The sequence below is a fragment of the Panthera onca genome, chromosome B2 (genome assembly GCF_046562875.1).
Source record: "Panthera onca isolate mPanOnc1 chromosome B2, mPanOnc1 haplotype 2, whole genome shotgun sequence".
Lineage (NCBI taxonomy): Eukaryota > Metazoa > Chordata > Mammalia > Carnivora > Felidae > Panthera > Panthera onca.
This window is the reverse complement of record NC_138343.1, coordinates 88,641,422-88,661,490: the sequence shown is the minus strand read 5'-3', so window position 1 is coordinate 88,661,490 and position 20,069 is coordinate 88,641,422. Positions and strand designations below refer to the sequence as shown.

At 36.8% G+C, this 20,069-nt stretch overlaps 1 protein-coding gene across 3 annotated transcripts in view; it reads left to right on the top strand.

The window, feature by feature from the left end:
• The window catches only part of FBXL4 (F-box and leucine rich repeat protein 4), an 82,785-nt gene that overhangs the window by 14,099 nt on the left and 48,617 nt on the right, over nucleotides 1-20,069 (top strand). For all 3 annotated transcript variants that reach the window (XM_060616234.2, XM_060616236.2, XM_060616235.2), the window contains 3 exons: nucleotides 3,504-3,621; nucleotides 4,277-4,860; nucleotides 13,518-13,863. In XM_060616234.2, the coding sequence (XP_060472217.1) occupies nucleotides 4,349-4,860; nucleotides 13,518-13,863 (858 nt within the window). In that variant the 5' untranslated portion in view covers nucleotides 3,504-3,621; nucleotides 4,277-4,348. The remainder of the gene's footprint in view (nucleotides 1-3,503; nucleotides 3,622-4,276; nucleotides 4,861-13,517; nucleotides 13,864-20,069) is intronic.

The window sequence follows — 20,069 nt, the reverse complement described above, 5'->3', positions numbered from 1 at the left end:
TACTGACTGTCCTTCATCGTGGTTCATTTTGTCTTGTAGTCTGTGAGTTTTTACTGTGCCGTATCTTTAGTAAGGGTTTAGTCTGTCCTGTGTCGTGGAAGCATCCCCGCAGAGAGGTTTCCCATCTACCCCTATCAGCTTCTAAAGTTTTACCAGCTCAGGACTACTTTTTTTTTGTTTTTTTGGGGGGAGGGGGGGCTTAGGGATGGGGTAGCGTGAATTTAGGCCCATGCTTTTTGGCTTAGGGATGAAGGTAGTGTGAATTTAGGCCCATGCTCTTTATGAGGCATGATATATGCCTAATAGGGTCTGATTTCCCTCTAGCAACTTTTCTCCATTGCCTAAATTGGTGTCCTATCTTCTTAAGCTTCTTGGCCATTGAGCTAAGTTTTTATATACCTGGTTTCCCAGATAGGATGATCTTTCCTAATGTTTGGCTTTATGAAGATCTTCCAGAGGTCACCTCTGGCTTGAAATAACCTTCCTGCATGGGTGTTAGAAAGTCCCCTAATAACCAATAAGGCCTGTAACTGGTTCCGAGAGTTGTATTAGCTTCAGCGCCTGCTGTGTGCTGTTTGTTTCTCACAGCTGTGGATTTTCCTCACTTGTTTCAAGCTCAGTTCTTTCATTACTGTTTTACTGGTTATATTTCAGTGTGTTTGCATCTGGCTGGGATTAAGAGGCACAAGAATGCTGTTATATAATTTTAAATTATTTTAGACTTTTATAGTGTTTTTTGTTTGCCCATCACCTTTCTGTCAACACGACAGTATTTTGTACCTACCATGTTCTTCGTACTTTGAGAAATGAAGATCTTTGGCTGGATTCCCTCCTTCAAGAAACTTAGTTTTAGTGTAAACCCTTGTGGAGCTAAGGTATATATCTGATACCAAGGTGGTGTCAGAGACTAAACATAGTGAGTAAAGTGGCTGGAAAAGGAATGATAGAGGCAGACAGACCTAGAGTAATACAGTGTTTAGAGGTTGACTGAGTTTACTGGGTTAGACAAATAGATGTGGGTCTAGCTTGAGGAGAACCTTGGAAGGTCAAACTGAAGAACTTAGATTATGTCTTATAGGTAAGAAAAAAATTATTGAAGGCTTTTGAGTGGCAGGGACATTTAATGTATTAGTCTTAGTGTTAAAGTTTTGAAAGGCTCACCCATCACTCTACTAAAGAAAAGTTATGTTTTCTTAGGAGAAGTTAAACTTCTGTTAAACTTCTAAACCTTAGGTACAGGCATGAGTATATTTGAATTCCTTGTTTGTGTAGACCAGAGGTACCTACTCAACGTGGACAGAGGTTAAGCCTGTGTTACAAACTAATGAAGTTGGCTGGGAATAATGGCAGCTGCCTGGAGAGTATAGAGCTCTTCTAACAGGGGGTCCTCTTGATTTTTTAAGGGTTACAACCTAGTCAGACTTTTAAAAAGTACTATTTGAGTATGGTATTGGCACAAATATAGACATATAGATCAATGGAAACAGAAAAGAGATCCCAGAATAGACAGCCCATGCTTATATGATCAATTAATCTATGACAAAAGAGACAAGACTCTACAATGGGGAGTAAACAGTCTCTTCAATAAATGCTGCTGGGAAAACTGGACATCTACATGTAAAGGAATGAAACTGGACCACTTTCTAACAGCATACACAAAATGGATTAAAGACCTAAATGTGAGACCTGAAACCATAAAAATCCTAGAAGTGAACCTAGATAGTAGTTTCTTTGACATTGGTTAGAGCAACATTTTTCTACATGTGTCTCCAAAAGCAGAAATAAACCATTGGAGCTACATCAAAATAAAAAGCTTTTGCACAGCAAAGGAAATAGTCGACAAGGCAAAAAGGCATCCTACTGAATGGAAGAAAATATTTCAAATCATATATCCAGTAAGGGGCTAATATCCAAAATACATAAAGAACTCATGCAACTCAATACCAAAAAAACAAAAAAAAAAAACAAAAAAACCAGTCTGATTAAAAAGTGGGTAGAGGACCTGAATAGTCACTTTTTCAAAGAAGACATACAGATGGCCAACAGACACATGAAAAGATGCTCAGCATCACTAATCATGAGGGAAATGCAAATCAAAACCACAATGATATATCACCTTACACCTGTCAGAATGGCTAAAATCAAAAAGACAGGAAATAACAAGTGTTGGTGAGGATAGGAGAAAAAGGAACCCTCACGCACTGTTGGTGGGAATCTAATTGGTATAGCCGCTGTGGAAAACAGTATGGAGTTTCCTCATAAAATAAAAAATAGAAATATGATCCAATAATTCTACTACTGGCTATTTACCTAATGAAAATAGAAACACTAACACAAAAAGATACATTCACCTCTGTGTTCTTTGTAGCATTATTTATAATAGCCAAGATATGGAAGCAACTTAAGTGTCCATTGATAGATGAATAGATAAAGAAGATGTGGTGTGTGTGTGTATGTATGCACACACACAGGAATATTATATGGCCATAAAAAAGGATGAGATCTTGTCATGTGACAACACAGATGGACCTAGATGGTATTACACTCATTGAAATAAGTGAGACAGAGAAAGACAAATACCATGTGACTTCACTTATGTGTGGAACCTAAAAGCACAAATGAATAAACAGCATCAGACCTATAAATACAGAGAACACTGTAAGTTGCCAGAGGGAAGGGGGTTGATGGATGGGCTAACTGGGTGAAGGGGAGTGGGAGATACAGGCTTGCAGTTATGGTATGAATAAGTGATGGGAATAAAAGGCACAGCATAGGGAATATAGTCAGTGATATTGTTATAGCATTATATGGTGACAGATGGTAGCTACACTTGGGGTGAGCACAGTATAAGTGTATATAGTATATTGTAGAAATGCTGAATCACTATGTTTTACATATGAGCCTAATGTAACATTACGTATCAATTATAATCAGACTTTTAAAAAGATAAAAATAAACAATGAGATAAAAAGTACTGTTTGGTCCCCATAACATGTGTCTGCCCACATACTTTGACCCGTAAGCTATAGGTTTGTAGCGTTGATATAGAAAGGGGTCATTATATTTTTAATACATTCTGTCATGAAATTTTGGTTTTTCATTAAAATTTTTTTTTAATGCTTATTTATTTTTGAGAGGCAGAGCATGAGCAGGGAAGACTAGAGAGAGGGAGACCAAGAATTCGAAGCAGGCTCCAGGCTCTGAACTGTCAGCACAGAGCCTGTCTTGGGGCTCAAACCCATGAACCACAAGATCATGACCTGAACCGAAGTCGGACACCTAACCGACTGAGCCACCCAGGTGCTCTTGTCATGAAATTTTAAATAAATTATTCAGAATTGTCCACAAGATTCAGAAACATGTAACCTGTTCAGTTAGAAAGTTCTATATCAAATAAATAGCTGTTTATGTTTATCTGTCTAAAAGATGATCTATAATCTTTTTGGGTTATTTGACTTCCTAAATTGGAAATAAAAGTATCTTCTAAAACTCTTATCTTATAGGTAAAAGAATGTGACATTTCAACATTTGAACCTGAAATCAGCATGCAATTTTCAAGGCACATGGATGAATGCCAACTTTTACATTTCCTGTGTGTATCCTGTGACCATTCTCTCTGGGGTGAGTGATTTCTAAGAGTGTCTGGCAGCTAACCAGATGCCAGCCAGCCATGGACTGCCCTAACAAATACTGCTAAGAGTTATAAATTAAACACTGTCTGGTGATCTGTGAGGTGTAAGGCAGTTAATTTAGTTGGTCTGGATTAACTGTCAGCTCCAGAAAACTATATTCCCATAATGTGAAATCTGTACTTAGTATGTTTGGAGGTAAGTAATAATTAACAATAGGGAATCATTTGTTAAAATGTAAAATTAAAAAATGCCTTAAGGTTCTTTCAGATTCACAGCAGTGTTTTAGTGGTTCACCGTATATTTTAAATAATTTTAATTTTAAAAGTTCAAGGATTTTAGTATTTTTTGAAAGATAGAACTTTGTATGAAATGGAGTTTTTTGGATCATATATACCTTCCATTGCCTTATAATATCAGTTTTGCTTCCCACATAGCATAGAATTATATACATTTTCAATATTTAGGTTTCTTAAAAATATATTTGATAAGTTATGCCAGAGATTTCACATTTACAGTGAGTTTGCTTTTTCAGTTTCATTCTGGGAAATTAGATTGGGAAGAAAACCTAATTATTACCTTATCCATGCATTTTTCTGCTTATTTAAGTTATTTTACTTTACCAAGCCATTCATTTTTTTTTTTAGAACATCCTTCAAAGAGTTCATGCGTCTTACTGAGGACACCTGACCTTTTGAAGCTTCATAATTCACACCTAGATGTCACCAGTCTTTCCCATGTTAACCGTTCTGACTATGTTTTATTATATATGCCTTCGGCGCCGAGCCAGGACAGCTACAAGAGGAGAAATGATGAACAGCCATAGAACTATAGAATCAAACAGCCGGACTTCCCCTCTCCACGCAGAGGTGGTCCAGTATGCCAAAGAAGTAGTGGATTTCAGTTCCCATTATGGAAGTGAGAACAGTATGTCCTATACCATGTGGAATTTGGCAGGTGTACCAAATGTATTTCCAAGTTCTGGTGACTTCACTCAGACAGCCGTATTTCGAACTTACGGAACATGGTGGGATCAGTGTCCTAGTGCTTCCTTGCCATTCAAGAGGACGCCACCTAATTTTCAAAGCCAAGACTATGTGGAACTTACTTTTGAACAACAGGTGTATCCTACAGCCGTTCATGTTCTGGAAACCTATCATCCTGGAGCAGTCATTAGAATTCTGGCTTGTTCTGCAAATCCCTATTCCCCAATTCCACCGGCTGAAGTAAGGTAAGACTCAGTTTTTAATGACCAGATTTTATGGCTGGAAGGTTTTGGATGTTTTAATATTGGAGGTCTTTTTTTATTCTCAACTAATTTAAACAAATTGGATTAAAACAATTTTTTTTTAATGTTTATTTATTTTTGAGAGAGAGAGAGACAGAGCTTGAGAGGGGAAGGGCCAGAGAGAGAGGGAGACACAGAATCTGAAGCAGGTTCCAGGCTCTGAGCTGTCAGCACAGAGCCCGATGCGGGGCTCGAACTCACGAACCATGAGATCATGACCTGAGCCGAAATCTGACGCTTAACAGACTGAGCCACCCAGGAGCCCCTAAACAAATTGGATTTTTAAAATTTTCCTTAGTTTTCTAATAGGGAAAGAAAGATCACACATTTTAAGATATGATGAATTCTTTGTACCTATAACACCTTACACTGTAGCATTCATATGTCATGAGATTTGTGTGTCAATTTACTATAAACAAAAAAAGCATGATTTGAACTAATTGGGATGTGGGCCAATCTGAGAAGTTAGTAGGATATATGACCTGTAACATATTTAAGAAAAGTATCATATGATTGCTTTTACATACAGTGAGTAACTCAAAGTAGGCCTATAGAGTAATACTTAAGGTGGGGTATTGGGGGGATTAGCTTTAATATTAGGGGGATGTTTTTGTAACAAGCATATTCATTAAAAACATGTTGCTTTGAGACATTCATGCATTCTTTCTAAAAGCCTATTTATATCAATTTGCATACCAGTGCCTCTCTTTTGTAGTTCAGCCTCCTGTGTTCTAAAAATATAATTATTTGGGGTGCCTGGGTGGCTCAGTCTGTTAAGCATCCGACTTCAGCTCAGGTCATGATCTCATGGATCATGAGTTCCAACCCTGCATCAGGCTCTGCGCTGATAGCTGGGAGCCTGGAGCCTGGTTCGGATTCTGTGTCTTCCTCTGTCTCTCTTCTCTTCCTCAGCTCACACTCTATCTCTCTCTCTCCCCCCTCTCTCTTACTCTCTCAAAAATAAACATTAAAAATTTTTTTAAATAAAATAAAATAAAAATATAATTATTTGACTAGGTAATATATTTGTACGGTTCAAGAATCTAAAAAGTACATAATGCAGTCTTGCATATATCCTGTTCTCCATGTGCCTAAGACCCATCCCTCCTCAAAGAAACCACTTTTATCCACTTACTTTTTCCAGAGTTTATGTGGATATAAGCAAAAACAAATATTTTACTTTCTTTATACACAAAATAAGCATACTATTCACATTGTCCTATACCATGTTTCATTTAATACTACATATTGTGTCTTTTCATATAAGTACGAAGAGAGAGAGGTTCCTTATTCTTTTCTATAGTTGCAAGTAATGCACAGTGTATATGTATCTCAACTTATTAACCAAACGCCTATTGATGGGAACTTAATTTTTCCATGCTTTTGCTATTTTGAGAATTAATGCAATGAATAACCTTGTCATGAATCACCTCACGTGTGCAAGTATGTCTGTGGGTTAAGTTCCCAAAAGAATTGCTGAGCCAAAGGTCTGTGTATTTGTAATTTTGATATATAGTGCCAAAATCTCTTCAAAGAGTCTGTTTATTTATATTCGTATTAGCAGTGTATGTGCATACGTGTTTTGTCAAAGCCTCACCTACAGAGTATGTTAATTTTAATATTTTTGCTAGTTTGGTAGGTGAAAATGTTATATAAACCTTAAGTTGGAATACTTTTATTATCTTCAAGCTTGAATATGTTTTCATGTTTAAAAGCCACTTAAATTTCCTTCTCCTTGAACTGTCTGATCATCTTATTTGCTCATTTTTCTATTACTTGTTGTTATCAGTTTTAAGATCTTTATATCACTTTATTAATTTGTTCATTAAACATTTATGTGTGTCTACCATGTGCTAAGCATTGTTTTGGGTATCGGGGATACCTCAGTGAACAATGAGCAAAATAGACAAAAAGGCCTGCCCTTTTGAGTGTATTCTAACTCCAGAGCAGTTTGTGGGCACCTGTTAAACAGTAAGACTCTAGCTGCCAGTGGAGGAGGAGCGGGGATAAGGATCAGTTACCACCTGCCACATTGCTTCCTTGAAGACCCTTGTCCCCTCAACTCTAAGGGAGTACCTCCCCGGTGTCAGGAAATAAATACAGCTCGAGCTGGAAATAATCTCTATTTGTTCTTTTCAGAATGACCTCGAAAATTCATTGTGAATAATACTACTGATAAATCTATTTTTTTTTTTTAAACACAAAACCAGCATCATTCAATATACAGGTTTGATTTTTTTTCCCCCTGAGGGAGAAGTCCTTTGGGAAGGATCCTTTCTTACATGAGAATTGTTTAATTGGACTCTGTCATTCTTTGTCTTTTTCCTACAAAGTTATCCCCTTTTTTCCTGAAAAGCTAAACAAATTTGGGAATGAGATCTATGAAACATGCAGTATCTTTAATCTAAAACATAATGTCTGCATAACTGATTTTGAGTGTAAATCATGCTCTTGGATTCCTAGCTGAGAGTTGGAGTGTGTGGTTGAGATTAAAGTGACGACTTTATTTATAGATATATCTCTAATTTGTTTAACTGAATTTTATCTTTATTCCATAGACAATACCCTTACATTTTAAGAGAAAAATAATTTAGCCAATATATATTATTGCAGAATAAAAAAGGACCTTTAAAATTTTACTGATTATGAAATCAATAGGTGTTTCATTGTTTAAAAAGACTTGTTATAAAATATCAAGAAAGAAAACATACAGGAAACAAGACCTCCACAATTCTCCCCAGACTCAGTAACTGTTAACATTTTGGTGAATTTCTTTAAACAGTCAGAAACATTGAACACCTTCTCTGCCAGTTCGCTGCTGCGAACAAAACAAAGAACCAGACAAACATGGCTCTTGTTCTCTGAGTTGTTGTAGGTCAGTCTGGAAGAAGGCCATAAGATCACAGGGAGCATGTGTTGGTGGTGGGAAGACCTAATCTGTGGGGCTCAGAGAAGTTTTCCCTGAGGAAGTAACTTAACCGAGAGCCGAAGGTTGAGTGAGGCTTTAGTTTGGATGGGAGAGGTACAGAGAGAACCACACATGCAAAGGTGAAATCATGACATGAGATCTGGGTGTTTGAAGAACTTTCTGAAAAAGGTTCAAGAGTGCGGAGAATAAGCTAGTGAGGGGCCACAAGCGTGTAAGTGCCATTCTTAAGATCTAGCCTAGTGGTTTCCACACTTTGGGAATCGCAGGGCTCTTGGATCCAGTTTTCCAGAAGCAGACCTTCAAGACTGCTGTTATGCAAATGATTTGCTCTGGAAGTGCTCCTGGAGAAGCCAGGAGAGCTAGGGAGAGGAAGAAGTCAGGCAAGGAGGCGCTTTCACGTGAAGTCCCAGTCTGCCTGGAGGAAAAGTTATTAGGGAGGTGGGCTCTTATACTCCCCGCACCTGTCTTGGGCTGTGGCCAGGGGAGTGGGAAGGGGAATGGAAGTCTCTTAGGCACATGCTGCCCTCTGGATGGAGAGACTGTACTTTGAAGAAGGCTGCAGGTCGAGGCCCTTAGGAGCAAAGCAAGGAGATGTGGAAGGTGGGCACACAGAACTGACCAGGAGGTCTAAGTGGACTACAGGGAGAGAAAGCTGGCAGTCTTAAACTAGTAAACATAATAAAAATGATCATAAAAACTGATACAGGTTGTCACATTATTTACTTTGCTAAGTAAGTACGCATTAAAAACACAAACAAATGGAATACATCATTTGTCATCACCATCATGTCATAAAAGAAACCTCAGTTTATACTGAGAAATTAGCATGATCAGAATCTTAAAGAATGGTTGGCATTTTACATGTATATTTGTGCATATTTTTTAAATATGAAATTTATTGTCAAATTGGTTTCCATACAACACCCAGTGCTCATCCCAACAGGTGCCCTTAAATGCTCACCACCAACTTTCCCCTCCCTCCCACCCCCCATCAACCCTCAGTTTATTCTCAGTTTTTAAGAGTCTCTTATGGTCTGCCTCCTTCCCTGTCTAACTTTTTACCAATACATTCCTTATTTTTCACATTTATTCATGGAAATCTCCGTCACACGCTGTTATTTGGGAACCACTGGACTCTACTACCTAGTATTTTAGTTGAGTACATGGTTTTATGCCTATCTTAAGAGTTAGCAAACAAGGGAGTGTGTTGGAGTCGTTCAGGAATTTGTTTGCAGGAAATGGACTTGTAGTCCCGGAACATTCAAAATTCAAAAGCAGTCTTTCCCCATTTCGTCTGGTTGATTTCTTTGTTCAGTGAATGAAGTAGATAAGTTACAGGTAGTTCTGTAAGATCTCAGAGTCTTCTGACTTCTTGCCTACTGCCCTATTAAGAGAAAAGAAAATAGGTACTACACAGTGTCCTGGTCCTGGGGATAAGATCTTACTGGATGCTTGTGTAAGAGTCAGAAAAAGGCTAGTACAGGGTTACACATTGGAAGAGAGAGACAGAAAAAGAGGAGAAAGAAAATGACAAATTGAGGTCCTGTTAAAGAAACTGACTGGAATAAAGTTATTTGGGGATAAAATTTAGTGGTGTGGATTTTTTTTTTTTTTTTTTGAGCGTTAAAAGAAAGCATTTAATTATATAATACTGAAGTCAAGAAAGGAGAGGAAAAGAAAGTGGCTGTCACATAGAGAATTTGCTGCCAAAGGAAGTTGCTTAAGTAATGGTTTCCCAAATTGGTCATAGTCTAGTCCTGATTTTGTAGGCCAAGAAGCATGATTTTGTCATGGAAGTCGCCAGGCCCTAAAGTGGTTGGTTCTTAAAGCAGATGCTAGTTAGTTCCAATTAGAGATAGGCTGGGAGGCAGGGAATGAGTAGGTATACTATCAGAATCCTTTTCTTTTATTCTTGTTGGTTTTCCTCTTCTATCCATTTACTTTCAGCTGGTGAAATGGAGCAGTGTTGCCAAGAGAATTGTCTTTGTGCTGACTACTACATATGCTTACTAACCAGGAGAAATTTTGGTTATAGGAAAGCTTTTTGCATCTGTGTGCTTGACTTCCAACCTAAATATGTTGGAAAACTTGCTTTCTCTGGTTTCTATTGGTGAACATCTCTCTCTCTCTCTTTTGGTTTACCTGTTGCTTCCTGGGAGCCTTGGAGAGCCTTTCTCAATGGGGAAACGAGATCAACAGCATAGAAGGAGTGGTTTGTTTCTTTGTTTCTAAGAACTGGACACATAGTAGGCGTTCAGTATCATCAACAGAAAGGGAAATAAGTGGGCTGGTGAAGTGAATGTTATTGGTTACCATCCCAGAATTAAGTGTTCTATAGTGCAGCCAGAATGGGATTCAGAGCTGAATCCTGCATACGCGATAGTGTAGATTTAAAATACTTACATAGGGCATTTAGAGTTGGTCAGACTTGTCTGGTAGATATATACAGTGTGTGAGCATATATAGTAAACACTTAAATGTGTGGACTATGGAGCACAATTTAAAGCGGTTTAATCTTGTTAATGCTGTCCTAAATCTAGAGGATTAAAGGAGTTGGGGCTATCTCACAGAATAGTGTGTGTGTGTGTGTGTGTGTGTGTGTGTACATACACCCACACGTGTGCACATGTACATTTGTTTGCATTTGCTTGTTTTCATGGACTAGTTTTAAGATTCTGGTTTTAGTTTTCCAGAATAAAATGATACTGGCATATTTTCTTGTTGGATAAAATAGATACCTTTCTCTTGCTAACTTTGAAATAATACATTCTAGTTCTATTAAGAAATTTTAAATAAAAATTCACTTTAATGCACACACCTCAGGATCAATTTGATTGATCTCATAGTTAATGTTAACTTAATTCAGTTGGCCACAGACCTATAAAATAATTTTTCTTTTCATAATTTTTTGTTACTTTTTACGTTATCAAGACAAAGGTGAAATATAAATAACCAATTTAGATACTTGAAAGTTTTTATATTTAGACATATTTTTAAATATTTCTAAACACTGATAAGATGATGATGATGTTCTCCTTTAAGTATACTGTCACATTTACAACTTAAGTTATATGTATAGGTAAATATATAATATTCATGCTATATAGAAAAGCGAAGGTGATGCTAAAATAGCATTAATCCTGATATACCACAAAAGTTAAGGAAGTCAATTTGAAGCATCATCTAGCCTTGTCCATTCTGCAGAGTAGGTAAGGAAGACTTTGGTAGATTAATACCTTATTAACATAGAATATTGCTGCTCTAGTCAATGCTTTTCTTTAAGCTTATATTTGTACATTTATACAATATACAATATACAGTTCAAACTGCACATGAAGAGCATGTATTAGCTGTATTTATTTATTGCAAAGGATCTGGCACAGGTGATTTCTATGTCACATTTTCAGTGTTTCCTGTTAAGCTTTGTAAAAGCTCCTCATTGAAGCTAAATAATAAAACAGACTGGGTTTAAGATCACATGTGTTGTGAACCAGTACAGGCAGTTATTTCAAAGGGTCCTGACTGGTCCTTCTTTCCTAGACATGAGACATTTCTCTAACATCATCTGATGTCATTTTGCCATAGCAACAACAGAATGAATAAAACCGTTTACCTCCTGATTCGTGGAAATATACTGTTCAAAATTAGGAATGCATTTTCCTACCAGCATGATTTTAAATGATTCATACGTCAGTTCCTTTACATGCATTTATGTAAATGCATAAATTTATGTGAGATTGTTCAAATCAGAACTGTTAGGAACCCTCAAGAGTTTTGCGATTAATCTGTAGGGGTGCCCAGGTCTAGGCTGGCATTCCAAGTGTGCTTGACTGCCATGTCACAGGAAGAGGAAGATGCCCAGCCTGCTTTCCTTTCCTTCTTATACCCGCCACAACCTGCTCTACTCCTTAGAGTAGAACTCTTCCCCAGTTTGTCAAGGTGGGTCATAGAGTGGGACCTGTCTCTCCACTCTTAACTCTCATGTTGTCTCCAGATACGGGACTCACAGGCTCTTTGTGTTTGATGAGTTTTATTTCTAATTTTCAGGAAAGAACCAGCAAAAGTAGCAACTATGAGGTGATTATAAAGCTTCTAGTAAGTGCGAAAGTTCCTACTATAGTGGGTAGTGATCCGTTTACTATGATCCCTGTGAGCTTCTGCTGTGTGCTTTTATTCCCACAGGTAGAAATGATCATGCTTCCTTTCTCCATTCCCCGTATGCCCTTCTTGCTGCCATCTTGGCTTAAAGACCATGAGGGTACCTACATGTTGATGACTCACGCTTTTTTTGTCTATTTCAGTTTCCTAAATGTCTTACCGTAATCAGTTTTTACTTAAATCTTAATAGGTCACTGGGCCAAGGAAATGAACTGGCAATATATTAGAGGAAAAAACCCCTCATATGATTAATAAGTTTATGAAAATATTTTAAATATTGTTAGTAATCAGTGAATTATAAATTGTCATGTGGAGATATGGCTTACCATAAAATTAGAGATTGTTTTTAAAAATAAATAATACTTTCAGTAGCCATTCTTGTATACTATTAGCATAAGCTTCTTTGAAAGCAGTTTGTAGTATGTATTCAGATTTAAAAATATTCTTAGTCTTGACATAAAATCTGTATTTAAAAAATTCTGTAGCTAAAGTCAATAATTAGAAATGGAAAGATGTTTATTGAAGTATTTTTTTTATCTGTGTTTCTAATTGTTTTCTGATGTATTTGGAAAGAGTATTAGAGAAATGGTTACTTGTGACACATGTGGAAGAATATTACATATCTGATGATCCTAGGTTATGAAGAATCTTTACATAATTTGGGAGATTAGTTTTATTAGGAGACTTCTATGAAGAGATGGAATCTGAGTTGGGCCTTGAAGAAGAGATGGGCAGATAATTGCAAACTGGGCATTTCTTTGTGGGGAGACAACATGAGCAAAGACACAAAAGCAGAAATAAGTTTATTATCTGGAAGGTAATGATTAATCTGGCTGGAAAGTAGAGTTCGTTTTGGAGGAGTAGAGAAGATATTATTTATCTGTTATGTGTTAGGTACTTGCCAGATAGAGACCACACTCAGATGACTAAAAGAGGAGAACAATGAGAATTTAGAAGAAGAGCATAGAGAAAGGATGATTTCATGAAAAATTTGACAAAACTTAATGACTCGATAAGAGAAAATCAAAGATAATGGAAGTGTTGAGTTTGTGTGATGTCAGTAACAGAAATGGAGAAGCTGGAAAAGGAGAGCTTGGGGTGACAAGATGATCATGTTGGTTTCCACTGTTGGCTTTAGGACATGTACACAACAGAGCTTAATTCCTCCTGTGTACCTCATTCTGACTTCAGGTATCCTTTTCCTTTAAAACTGAGTGGTGTTCTTCATGTAACGCTAGCTCTTCCAGTTTCTAACTGACTGATATGGAATTAGCAAAAAAAGTACTTTCTAGGACGTTAGGAAAATAATTCAAGTAGTACAAATATTTCAAGGTCTGTGACATTTAGTTTATAAATTTGTTTATAAACAAACAACACTTGTGTTTGATTCTGTTCACCTTATTTAATACCTTTGTGTGTCACACTATAACGTTTTGGGCGTGGGGCCATAACCTTAAGGTAACAGTAAATCTCATTCTAAAGTGTATTATAGGTAAGTTTCTTTCTTTGGCAGATGGGAGATTCTTTGGTCAGAGAGACCGACGAAGGTGAATGCTTCTCAGGCTCGCCAATTTAAACCTTGTATTAAGCCGATAAATTTTCCCACAAACCTTATACGGCTGGAAGTAAATAGTTCTCTTCTGGATTATTACACCGAATTAGATGCAGTCGTGTTACATGGTACGAAGGACAAGCCAGTGCTTTCTCTCAAGACTTCACTTATTGACATGAATGATCTAGAAGATGATGACTATGAAGAAAAGGACGGTTGTGGAATGGACAGTCTTAACAAAAAGTTTAGCAGTACTGCCCTCAGGGAAGGGCCAAATAATGGATATTTTGATAAACTGCCTTATGAGGTAAGCCAAAGATAATCAGTAGCAATATTGGACATAACACTATAATTTTTAGATGTTTAGGTATTAATGTTTATTTTGCTAGATATCAGAGAAATAGAAACATTGGTATGGTGTACATAATCTCATGTATCATATACAGTCAACCTGTGAACAACACAGGTTTGGACTATGTGGGTACACTTAGATATAGAGTTTTTTATAGTATAGTATGATACATCTGTTTTTCTCAGGATTTTCTTAACAATTTCTTTTCTCTAGCTTACGTCACTTTAAGAATATAGTACATACTATGTTTAACATACAGAATGTGTTGCTTGACTGTTTATGTTATCTGTAAGGCTTCAAGTCAACAGTAGGCTATTAGTAGTTGACTTTTGGGGAAGTCAGAAGTATATATAGATTTTCGACTGGTGGAGGGGAGGTTGACACTCTTAACCCTTGCTGTAGTTCAAGGGTCACCTGTATTTTGACTTTGAAAAAGCTGGACAAAATTGTGTTAAGTAATTTTACCGCTTTTGTTTTGCATTAGAGTATTAATAAGACCATGAGAAGGATGCCTATTCTCTTTGATAGTCCACAGTTTCTCCAAGTCTCCTTTATGCTTCTATATCAATTCTCTTTTATATCCTTCTGGCTAGCTGAAATTTTTGGTCTAGGCAGGTGCAGAGTGCCTTTACTTAAAGTCTTATTTTCAGTGTGTCTTTGCAGGCACCTTTCTGCAGTATATTTAGCGTCCCTGGCCCCAAGGCATCGTATGCCAGAAGCACACCCCCTGGTGGTGGGGGATCCTGCCAGGCATTTCTGTCCCCTGCTGACAAACTGCTGTGTGTGGCTAAAAATAATATAACCAAATCTTTTTAAGAAAAATGGTGTTTTTTTGTGTTTATTGTGTTTATAACGCAAATTTTAGCCAATTTAAACTGGCCGCCTTCCAAATTGGTGGGTATTTCAGCTTTCACTGTAGTAACACAAGTAGCTTAACTTGCATAGAACAGCAAGATAGTCTCTTGAAAGCCTAATGGTTACTACAATGCCTGTGCACCATTCTGCGGTTAAAATGCTGTCGTGTCCTGCGAAGTAGCTAGAGTTGCCACATAAAGATGAAGCGAAGGATCCAAGGTAATTGAGTCAGTAAGCCATGAACAGGACCCCACCCAGGCCGTCTAGTTCAAGTCTTGTGTTACAGAAAGAAAGCTTCACGGATCGGACAAGACCCTCTGGCCCTTAATGGGAGGACTGGGGAAAGGTGAAGGAAGAGTTGAGCTGGGGAAAGAGAGGAGGGTAGGGTGCTGACAGTGTTGTTCCCCAGGGCTTCAAGGAGCAGTTGTCCTCACAGCAGTGGGAACAGTTCATCAGGAAGAAACAAAAGCACTTATTTGATTCTCACCCATTTCCTAAAACGACAAAATAGAAACTTAAATTTGGCCAATACATTTGAACAGTGTTTGTTTGAATTTTATCCAGACCTGATAAAATGCTGACACGTAGCATTCAAATGAACACCTGAGGGGAACTTCCAGCAGAGGGAAGAGAATGTACAGAGGGGAGAGGAAGTATAACTTTGTAACCCGTTTGGGAACAAGATGGCTGCAGAGGATGAAATTGGATGGAGGCTTAGGACTGCCTCGATGCCTGACTCCCCAGGACACCATTCGTGTAGATGACAGTGATTGGGACAGTCTAGCATTGGCAGTATGCGGCCTGCATCACTGCTGCATCAGTTTACTTTTGATGAAAAATTAGAGCAGATCCAAGATTATACCTGTAATAGTTTCATACTCACTTTCTTGTGTTGTCTTGTATTCATAATGCTTTTCTGAATGGGAGAGAATGGTGTGGAATAGCTAACATTCCAGGAATCATCCACAATATGTAGGCATTTTTGCACACTTCTTGGCCCACAATTCAAATAATTGCCCAGGTGTTTGGCCTTCGTGTAAATTTTGTCTTTCATATGTGTCATGGTATAAACAAGAGAGTGAACCTTTTCTGTGGTCATTAGGGAAACATCGAAGGTTTTATTTTATTTATTTTAAAAATGAGAATAACAAAATGAGATTTCTGTCTTAGGTAACTGTGTTGGTAAATGAAGAATAGGGCAAGAGGAGGTCAGGGTGGGGAAGCAGGGACACCAGTTAGGAAACTACTGCCGTAATTTTGGCAAAAAATGATGAAGCCTGGATATTGGAAGATTTGGAAGGGAGATGAGTAGGAGAAATATTCCGGAGATCAGGAGGTAGGAATTGAAAGTAGTAAACGTTTATCTACAGATGAAGCAGAACATCAGAGACCCTTTTAGGTTTCTGGTTGAAATGACTAAGTGGATGGACATGCCATTAATCATAAAACAGTGGGTGAAGGTGGGAAGGATATACTGACTTTGAGGTGCCTGTGATTCATCAAAGCATCTCCGCTGTCTGGTTGAGGACAGTAGGCAGTTAGTGTTTCAGTTTGAAATGCAGGAGGCAGGTCTGAGTTTACATTTGAGTGAGTCCACTTGAAAGAGGAGAGGGGCATCATGGTAGATGAAATTAACTGGTGACACTCTGTAGAGTGGGAATAAAGGGCCAAGGACAGAATTCTGGGAATACTAACATCTAAGAGTCTCATAGAGAAGACCTGTCAGAAAAGGCGCTTGGGATAACAATGAGAGAGTCTTAAAAGCAAAGCAAGAGGAGGCCTAGAAAACACAAAAAGGACCCAGTCAGCCACATGGCTGCAGAGAGCTAAGTTACAAGTGCCCACAGGTTTTGGTTATTGGGACATCTTTGATAATCCTTTACTGTTATCGGTTCAGTGGAGCCATGAACATAAGGTGAGGGATGAGAAAACCTTGCCATATTTGGTTAAGGCATAAAGGAGGGAGAAAGAAGCAGAGACAAAAACTGTTTACTCTGAGTATAAGCAGAAAAATACTTCTGTTAATATACTCTGGGGGCTGTAACATGGATAAGACTGTCCGCCAATAATGAATAATATTGTCATCTTGACTAACACTCCACCCCTTTGTATGGCACTCAAAAAAGGCATATCAAAATGAAGGAGAGTATGAATTAGAGGTATTATCTGTTCTAACTTGCCTTCTAAAAGGAGAAAAGACAAATGGTGGAGGAAGCAGCAGATTAGGAAGTTTTCTGTTTGTGATGCAGTTTGGGAGAGGTTTCAGCATGTTTCTAGGCTGAAGGGAAGGAGGCAGTAGAGAGGGAAAGCTTCCAATACAGGCAAGGGGTTTGGTCAATACAACAAGGGCATGTGGGAGAAGGTGAGGGACAGAATCTGTAGTCCTGAGAACATTAACCAGCCATGATGAAAGCAGAGTACATTGCATAGAGAGTTAATGCTGCAGAACACTGAATGATCTCACGGTGACTAAAAGGAGAAATTAAAAAAAAAAAAATACCCAAATTATTTTTAAGATAATCTAAATTATTTAAAGTGAAAAAACCCCCAACATTTAAATATATCAAGTGAGTGTTTCCACAGTTGAAAATAAGGGCACAACTGAGCCCTTGCCAACATCACATCCTGCACTCACTGTGGTAGCAAATGGTACTTCATGCTGGGATACCCCTGTATGAAAACATGTTTTTATAGACACTAGACAAATAATGATTAATGGGTATTCTCCTGTAGGCCTGAAACCAGTTATCTCTCATTTAATCAAAATCCCAAAGTGCATTTTCACGTGTCAGTGTCCTGGTCTCAGTGACTTTTCATTATTCTTTTTCTATTTGGATATTTGCTTAAAATGTAATATTAAGTTACCATAGAATGTTTTCACACAAAATATACATCTTTTCATATTGGTGACTTTTGTTTGGAACAATGCCAGAAATTGCTGGGTATTATTTAAATTACAAATCATCTGGAAAAAGTAAATTATTGATCCTCTGATACAGAGATATACTTAATTTTTAATGCCTTTTTGCACTAACTGCCTTTACAAATTCTCTTGAAATAACTTTTAATATTATAGTTAAACCAATGGATTTTTAATTCATTCTACAAATATTTAAGGTCCTACTATTGCCAAGTCCAGGTGGGTCATAGGTTCTTTCAAACATTTAAGAAACAGATAAACCCTATATTATTTAAATTATTTCATGGCATAAAGAAAAAGAAAAGTTTTCAACTTTTTAATGAAGCCAGTATAACATATAGTACCTAAAAATACCACAGACCAATTGTACTTCAGCAAACAAATAAAATAAATAGACTTATTTTGAAAGATAATACAATAAAATCATTCAGCATGTATTCCTGGAATTCAAGAGTGTTTTGGTATCAGAGAATTATATAATAATACCATAGTACTAGGTCAAAGGAGAAAAATCCTATGTCATCTTAGTGGATAAACAAAATTTGTTGACAAATGACAGCTGGACAGATATCCACATTTTTAATCCATCTCTGTTAAAAAAATAAATACCTTGTTAAGCTATATGATAGTAATTGTCTACTACCAAATATCATTAACCAAAAGCTAACATATTTAATTATCAAACACTAGAAATGCATTATCCAATATGGTAGCCACTAGCCACATGTACTATTGAGCACTTGAAATATGGCTGGTCTGAATTGAGATGTGCTGAAAATGTAAAATACAAGATTTCAAAAACTTCATACAAAAAAAAAAGAATAAAATATCTCAGTAATTTTATATTGATTTACATGTTGAAATGATCATTTTTAATGTTATTAAATATATTTAATATTACCTGTTCCTTTGCCTTTATTCTTAACTTCATTAAGGAATAATTGGTAAATATAATTGTATATATGTGAAGTGTACAACATGATGATTTCATATACATATACATTGTAGAACGATTACCAAGATCGAGATAAGTAACACATATATCACCTCACATCGTTAATTCTCGTTTTTTGTTTGTGTTGAAAATGCTTAAGATCTACTCTCAGCAACCTTCAAGTATACAATAAAGTATTATTAACTAGAGTCTTTTGACTTAAAAAAATGTATTTACTAAAAATTTGAAATTATATATGTGTATCACATTTGTGGCTCACATTTAAATTAAAGCCAGGAACAAGACAACAATGTTACTTAACATTGTTCTGGAAGTACTAGCCAATGCTGGAAGATGTGAGAAAGAAAAGGCATAATTTTTGGAAAGGAGGCTGTAAAATCATCATCATTTTTTAGATGATAGGATTCTGTACTAGAATACTTCGGAGACTAGACTAAAAACTATTAAGAACAGTAAGTAAAGTTGGCAGGTTACAAAGTTAATAGACAAAAGTCAATAGCTTTAGAAACTCTAGGAACATGAAAGATCATTAAATGATAAATCATCCCATGCCCTTGAAAAAGAAGATACAATGAAGTAAAGGTGTCAGTTTTCCTTCATGTATTCAATGAAGTCCTAATTAAAATACAAACAGAATTTTTGTTCTTTAATTGAAAATTTCACCTGAAAAAAACATGAAAATACTCAGGAAAATTCTGGAAAAGAAGAGTGCTAGAGGGGGGCACTAGTCCCACCAGATAACAGAGCATATTATGAAGCTATAGGACTGATATTTGTGGGTCAACAAAGAAGAAGATAGAGTCTCATTTGCAAGCAAACAATCCAATGCACTCCCACAGATAAACTTTTAAAAAATTAGAACAAAACTCATTTGACTCACAGGGCTATTGATAAGAGAGAAATAATAAATAAATGGAACAATAGAATCCAGAAACAGATCAGAAGAAAAGAAAGAAACTTTGGCAACTCCCTTGGCAAAGGGTTACATTTCTGTAGTAAAAACAAAAAAAGAACAGCAATAAAAAACAACGTCACACTATTTTATTCTCGTTTCTTCCTTTTTTGCTTTCAGAATGGCAAGATTTAAAGCATTGATACCAGTACTGTCTAGGACATCCGTGAATGGGTACTTTTTTACACTGTTTCTAGTAAATTGATGCTCTGAAGGGCAATTACCCTGAGGTATATTTGCAAATTTTGTCAAATATGCACACACACAATGATATTGCAGTATCATTTGCGATGGGGAAAAACCCAGGAACTCTGTAAGTGAGAAATTAGTTGAATAGTATGCCACATCTTTAAAAAGGAATGGGGTGGATTTCTATGTGCAGATAAAAAGATGCCTACAAGATAAATTATTAAATGAAAAAAGCAAGGTATAGCTTTTAGTGCAAATCCAAAATAGGATTTCATACATATTTTATACAT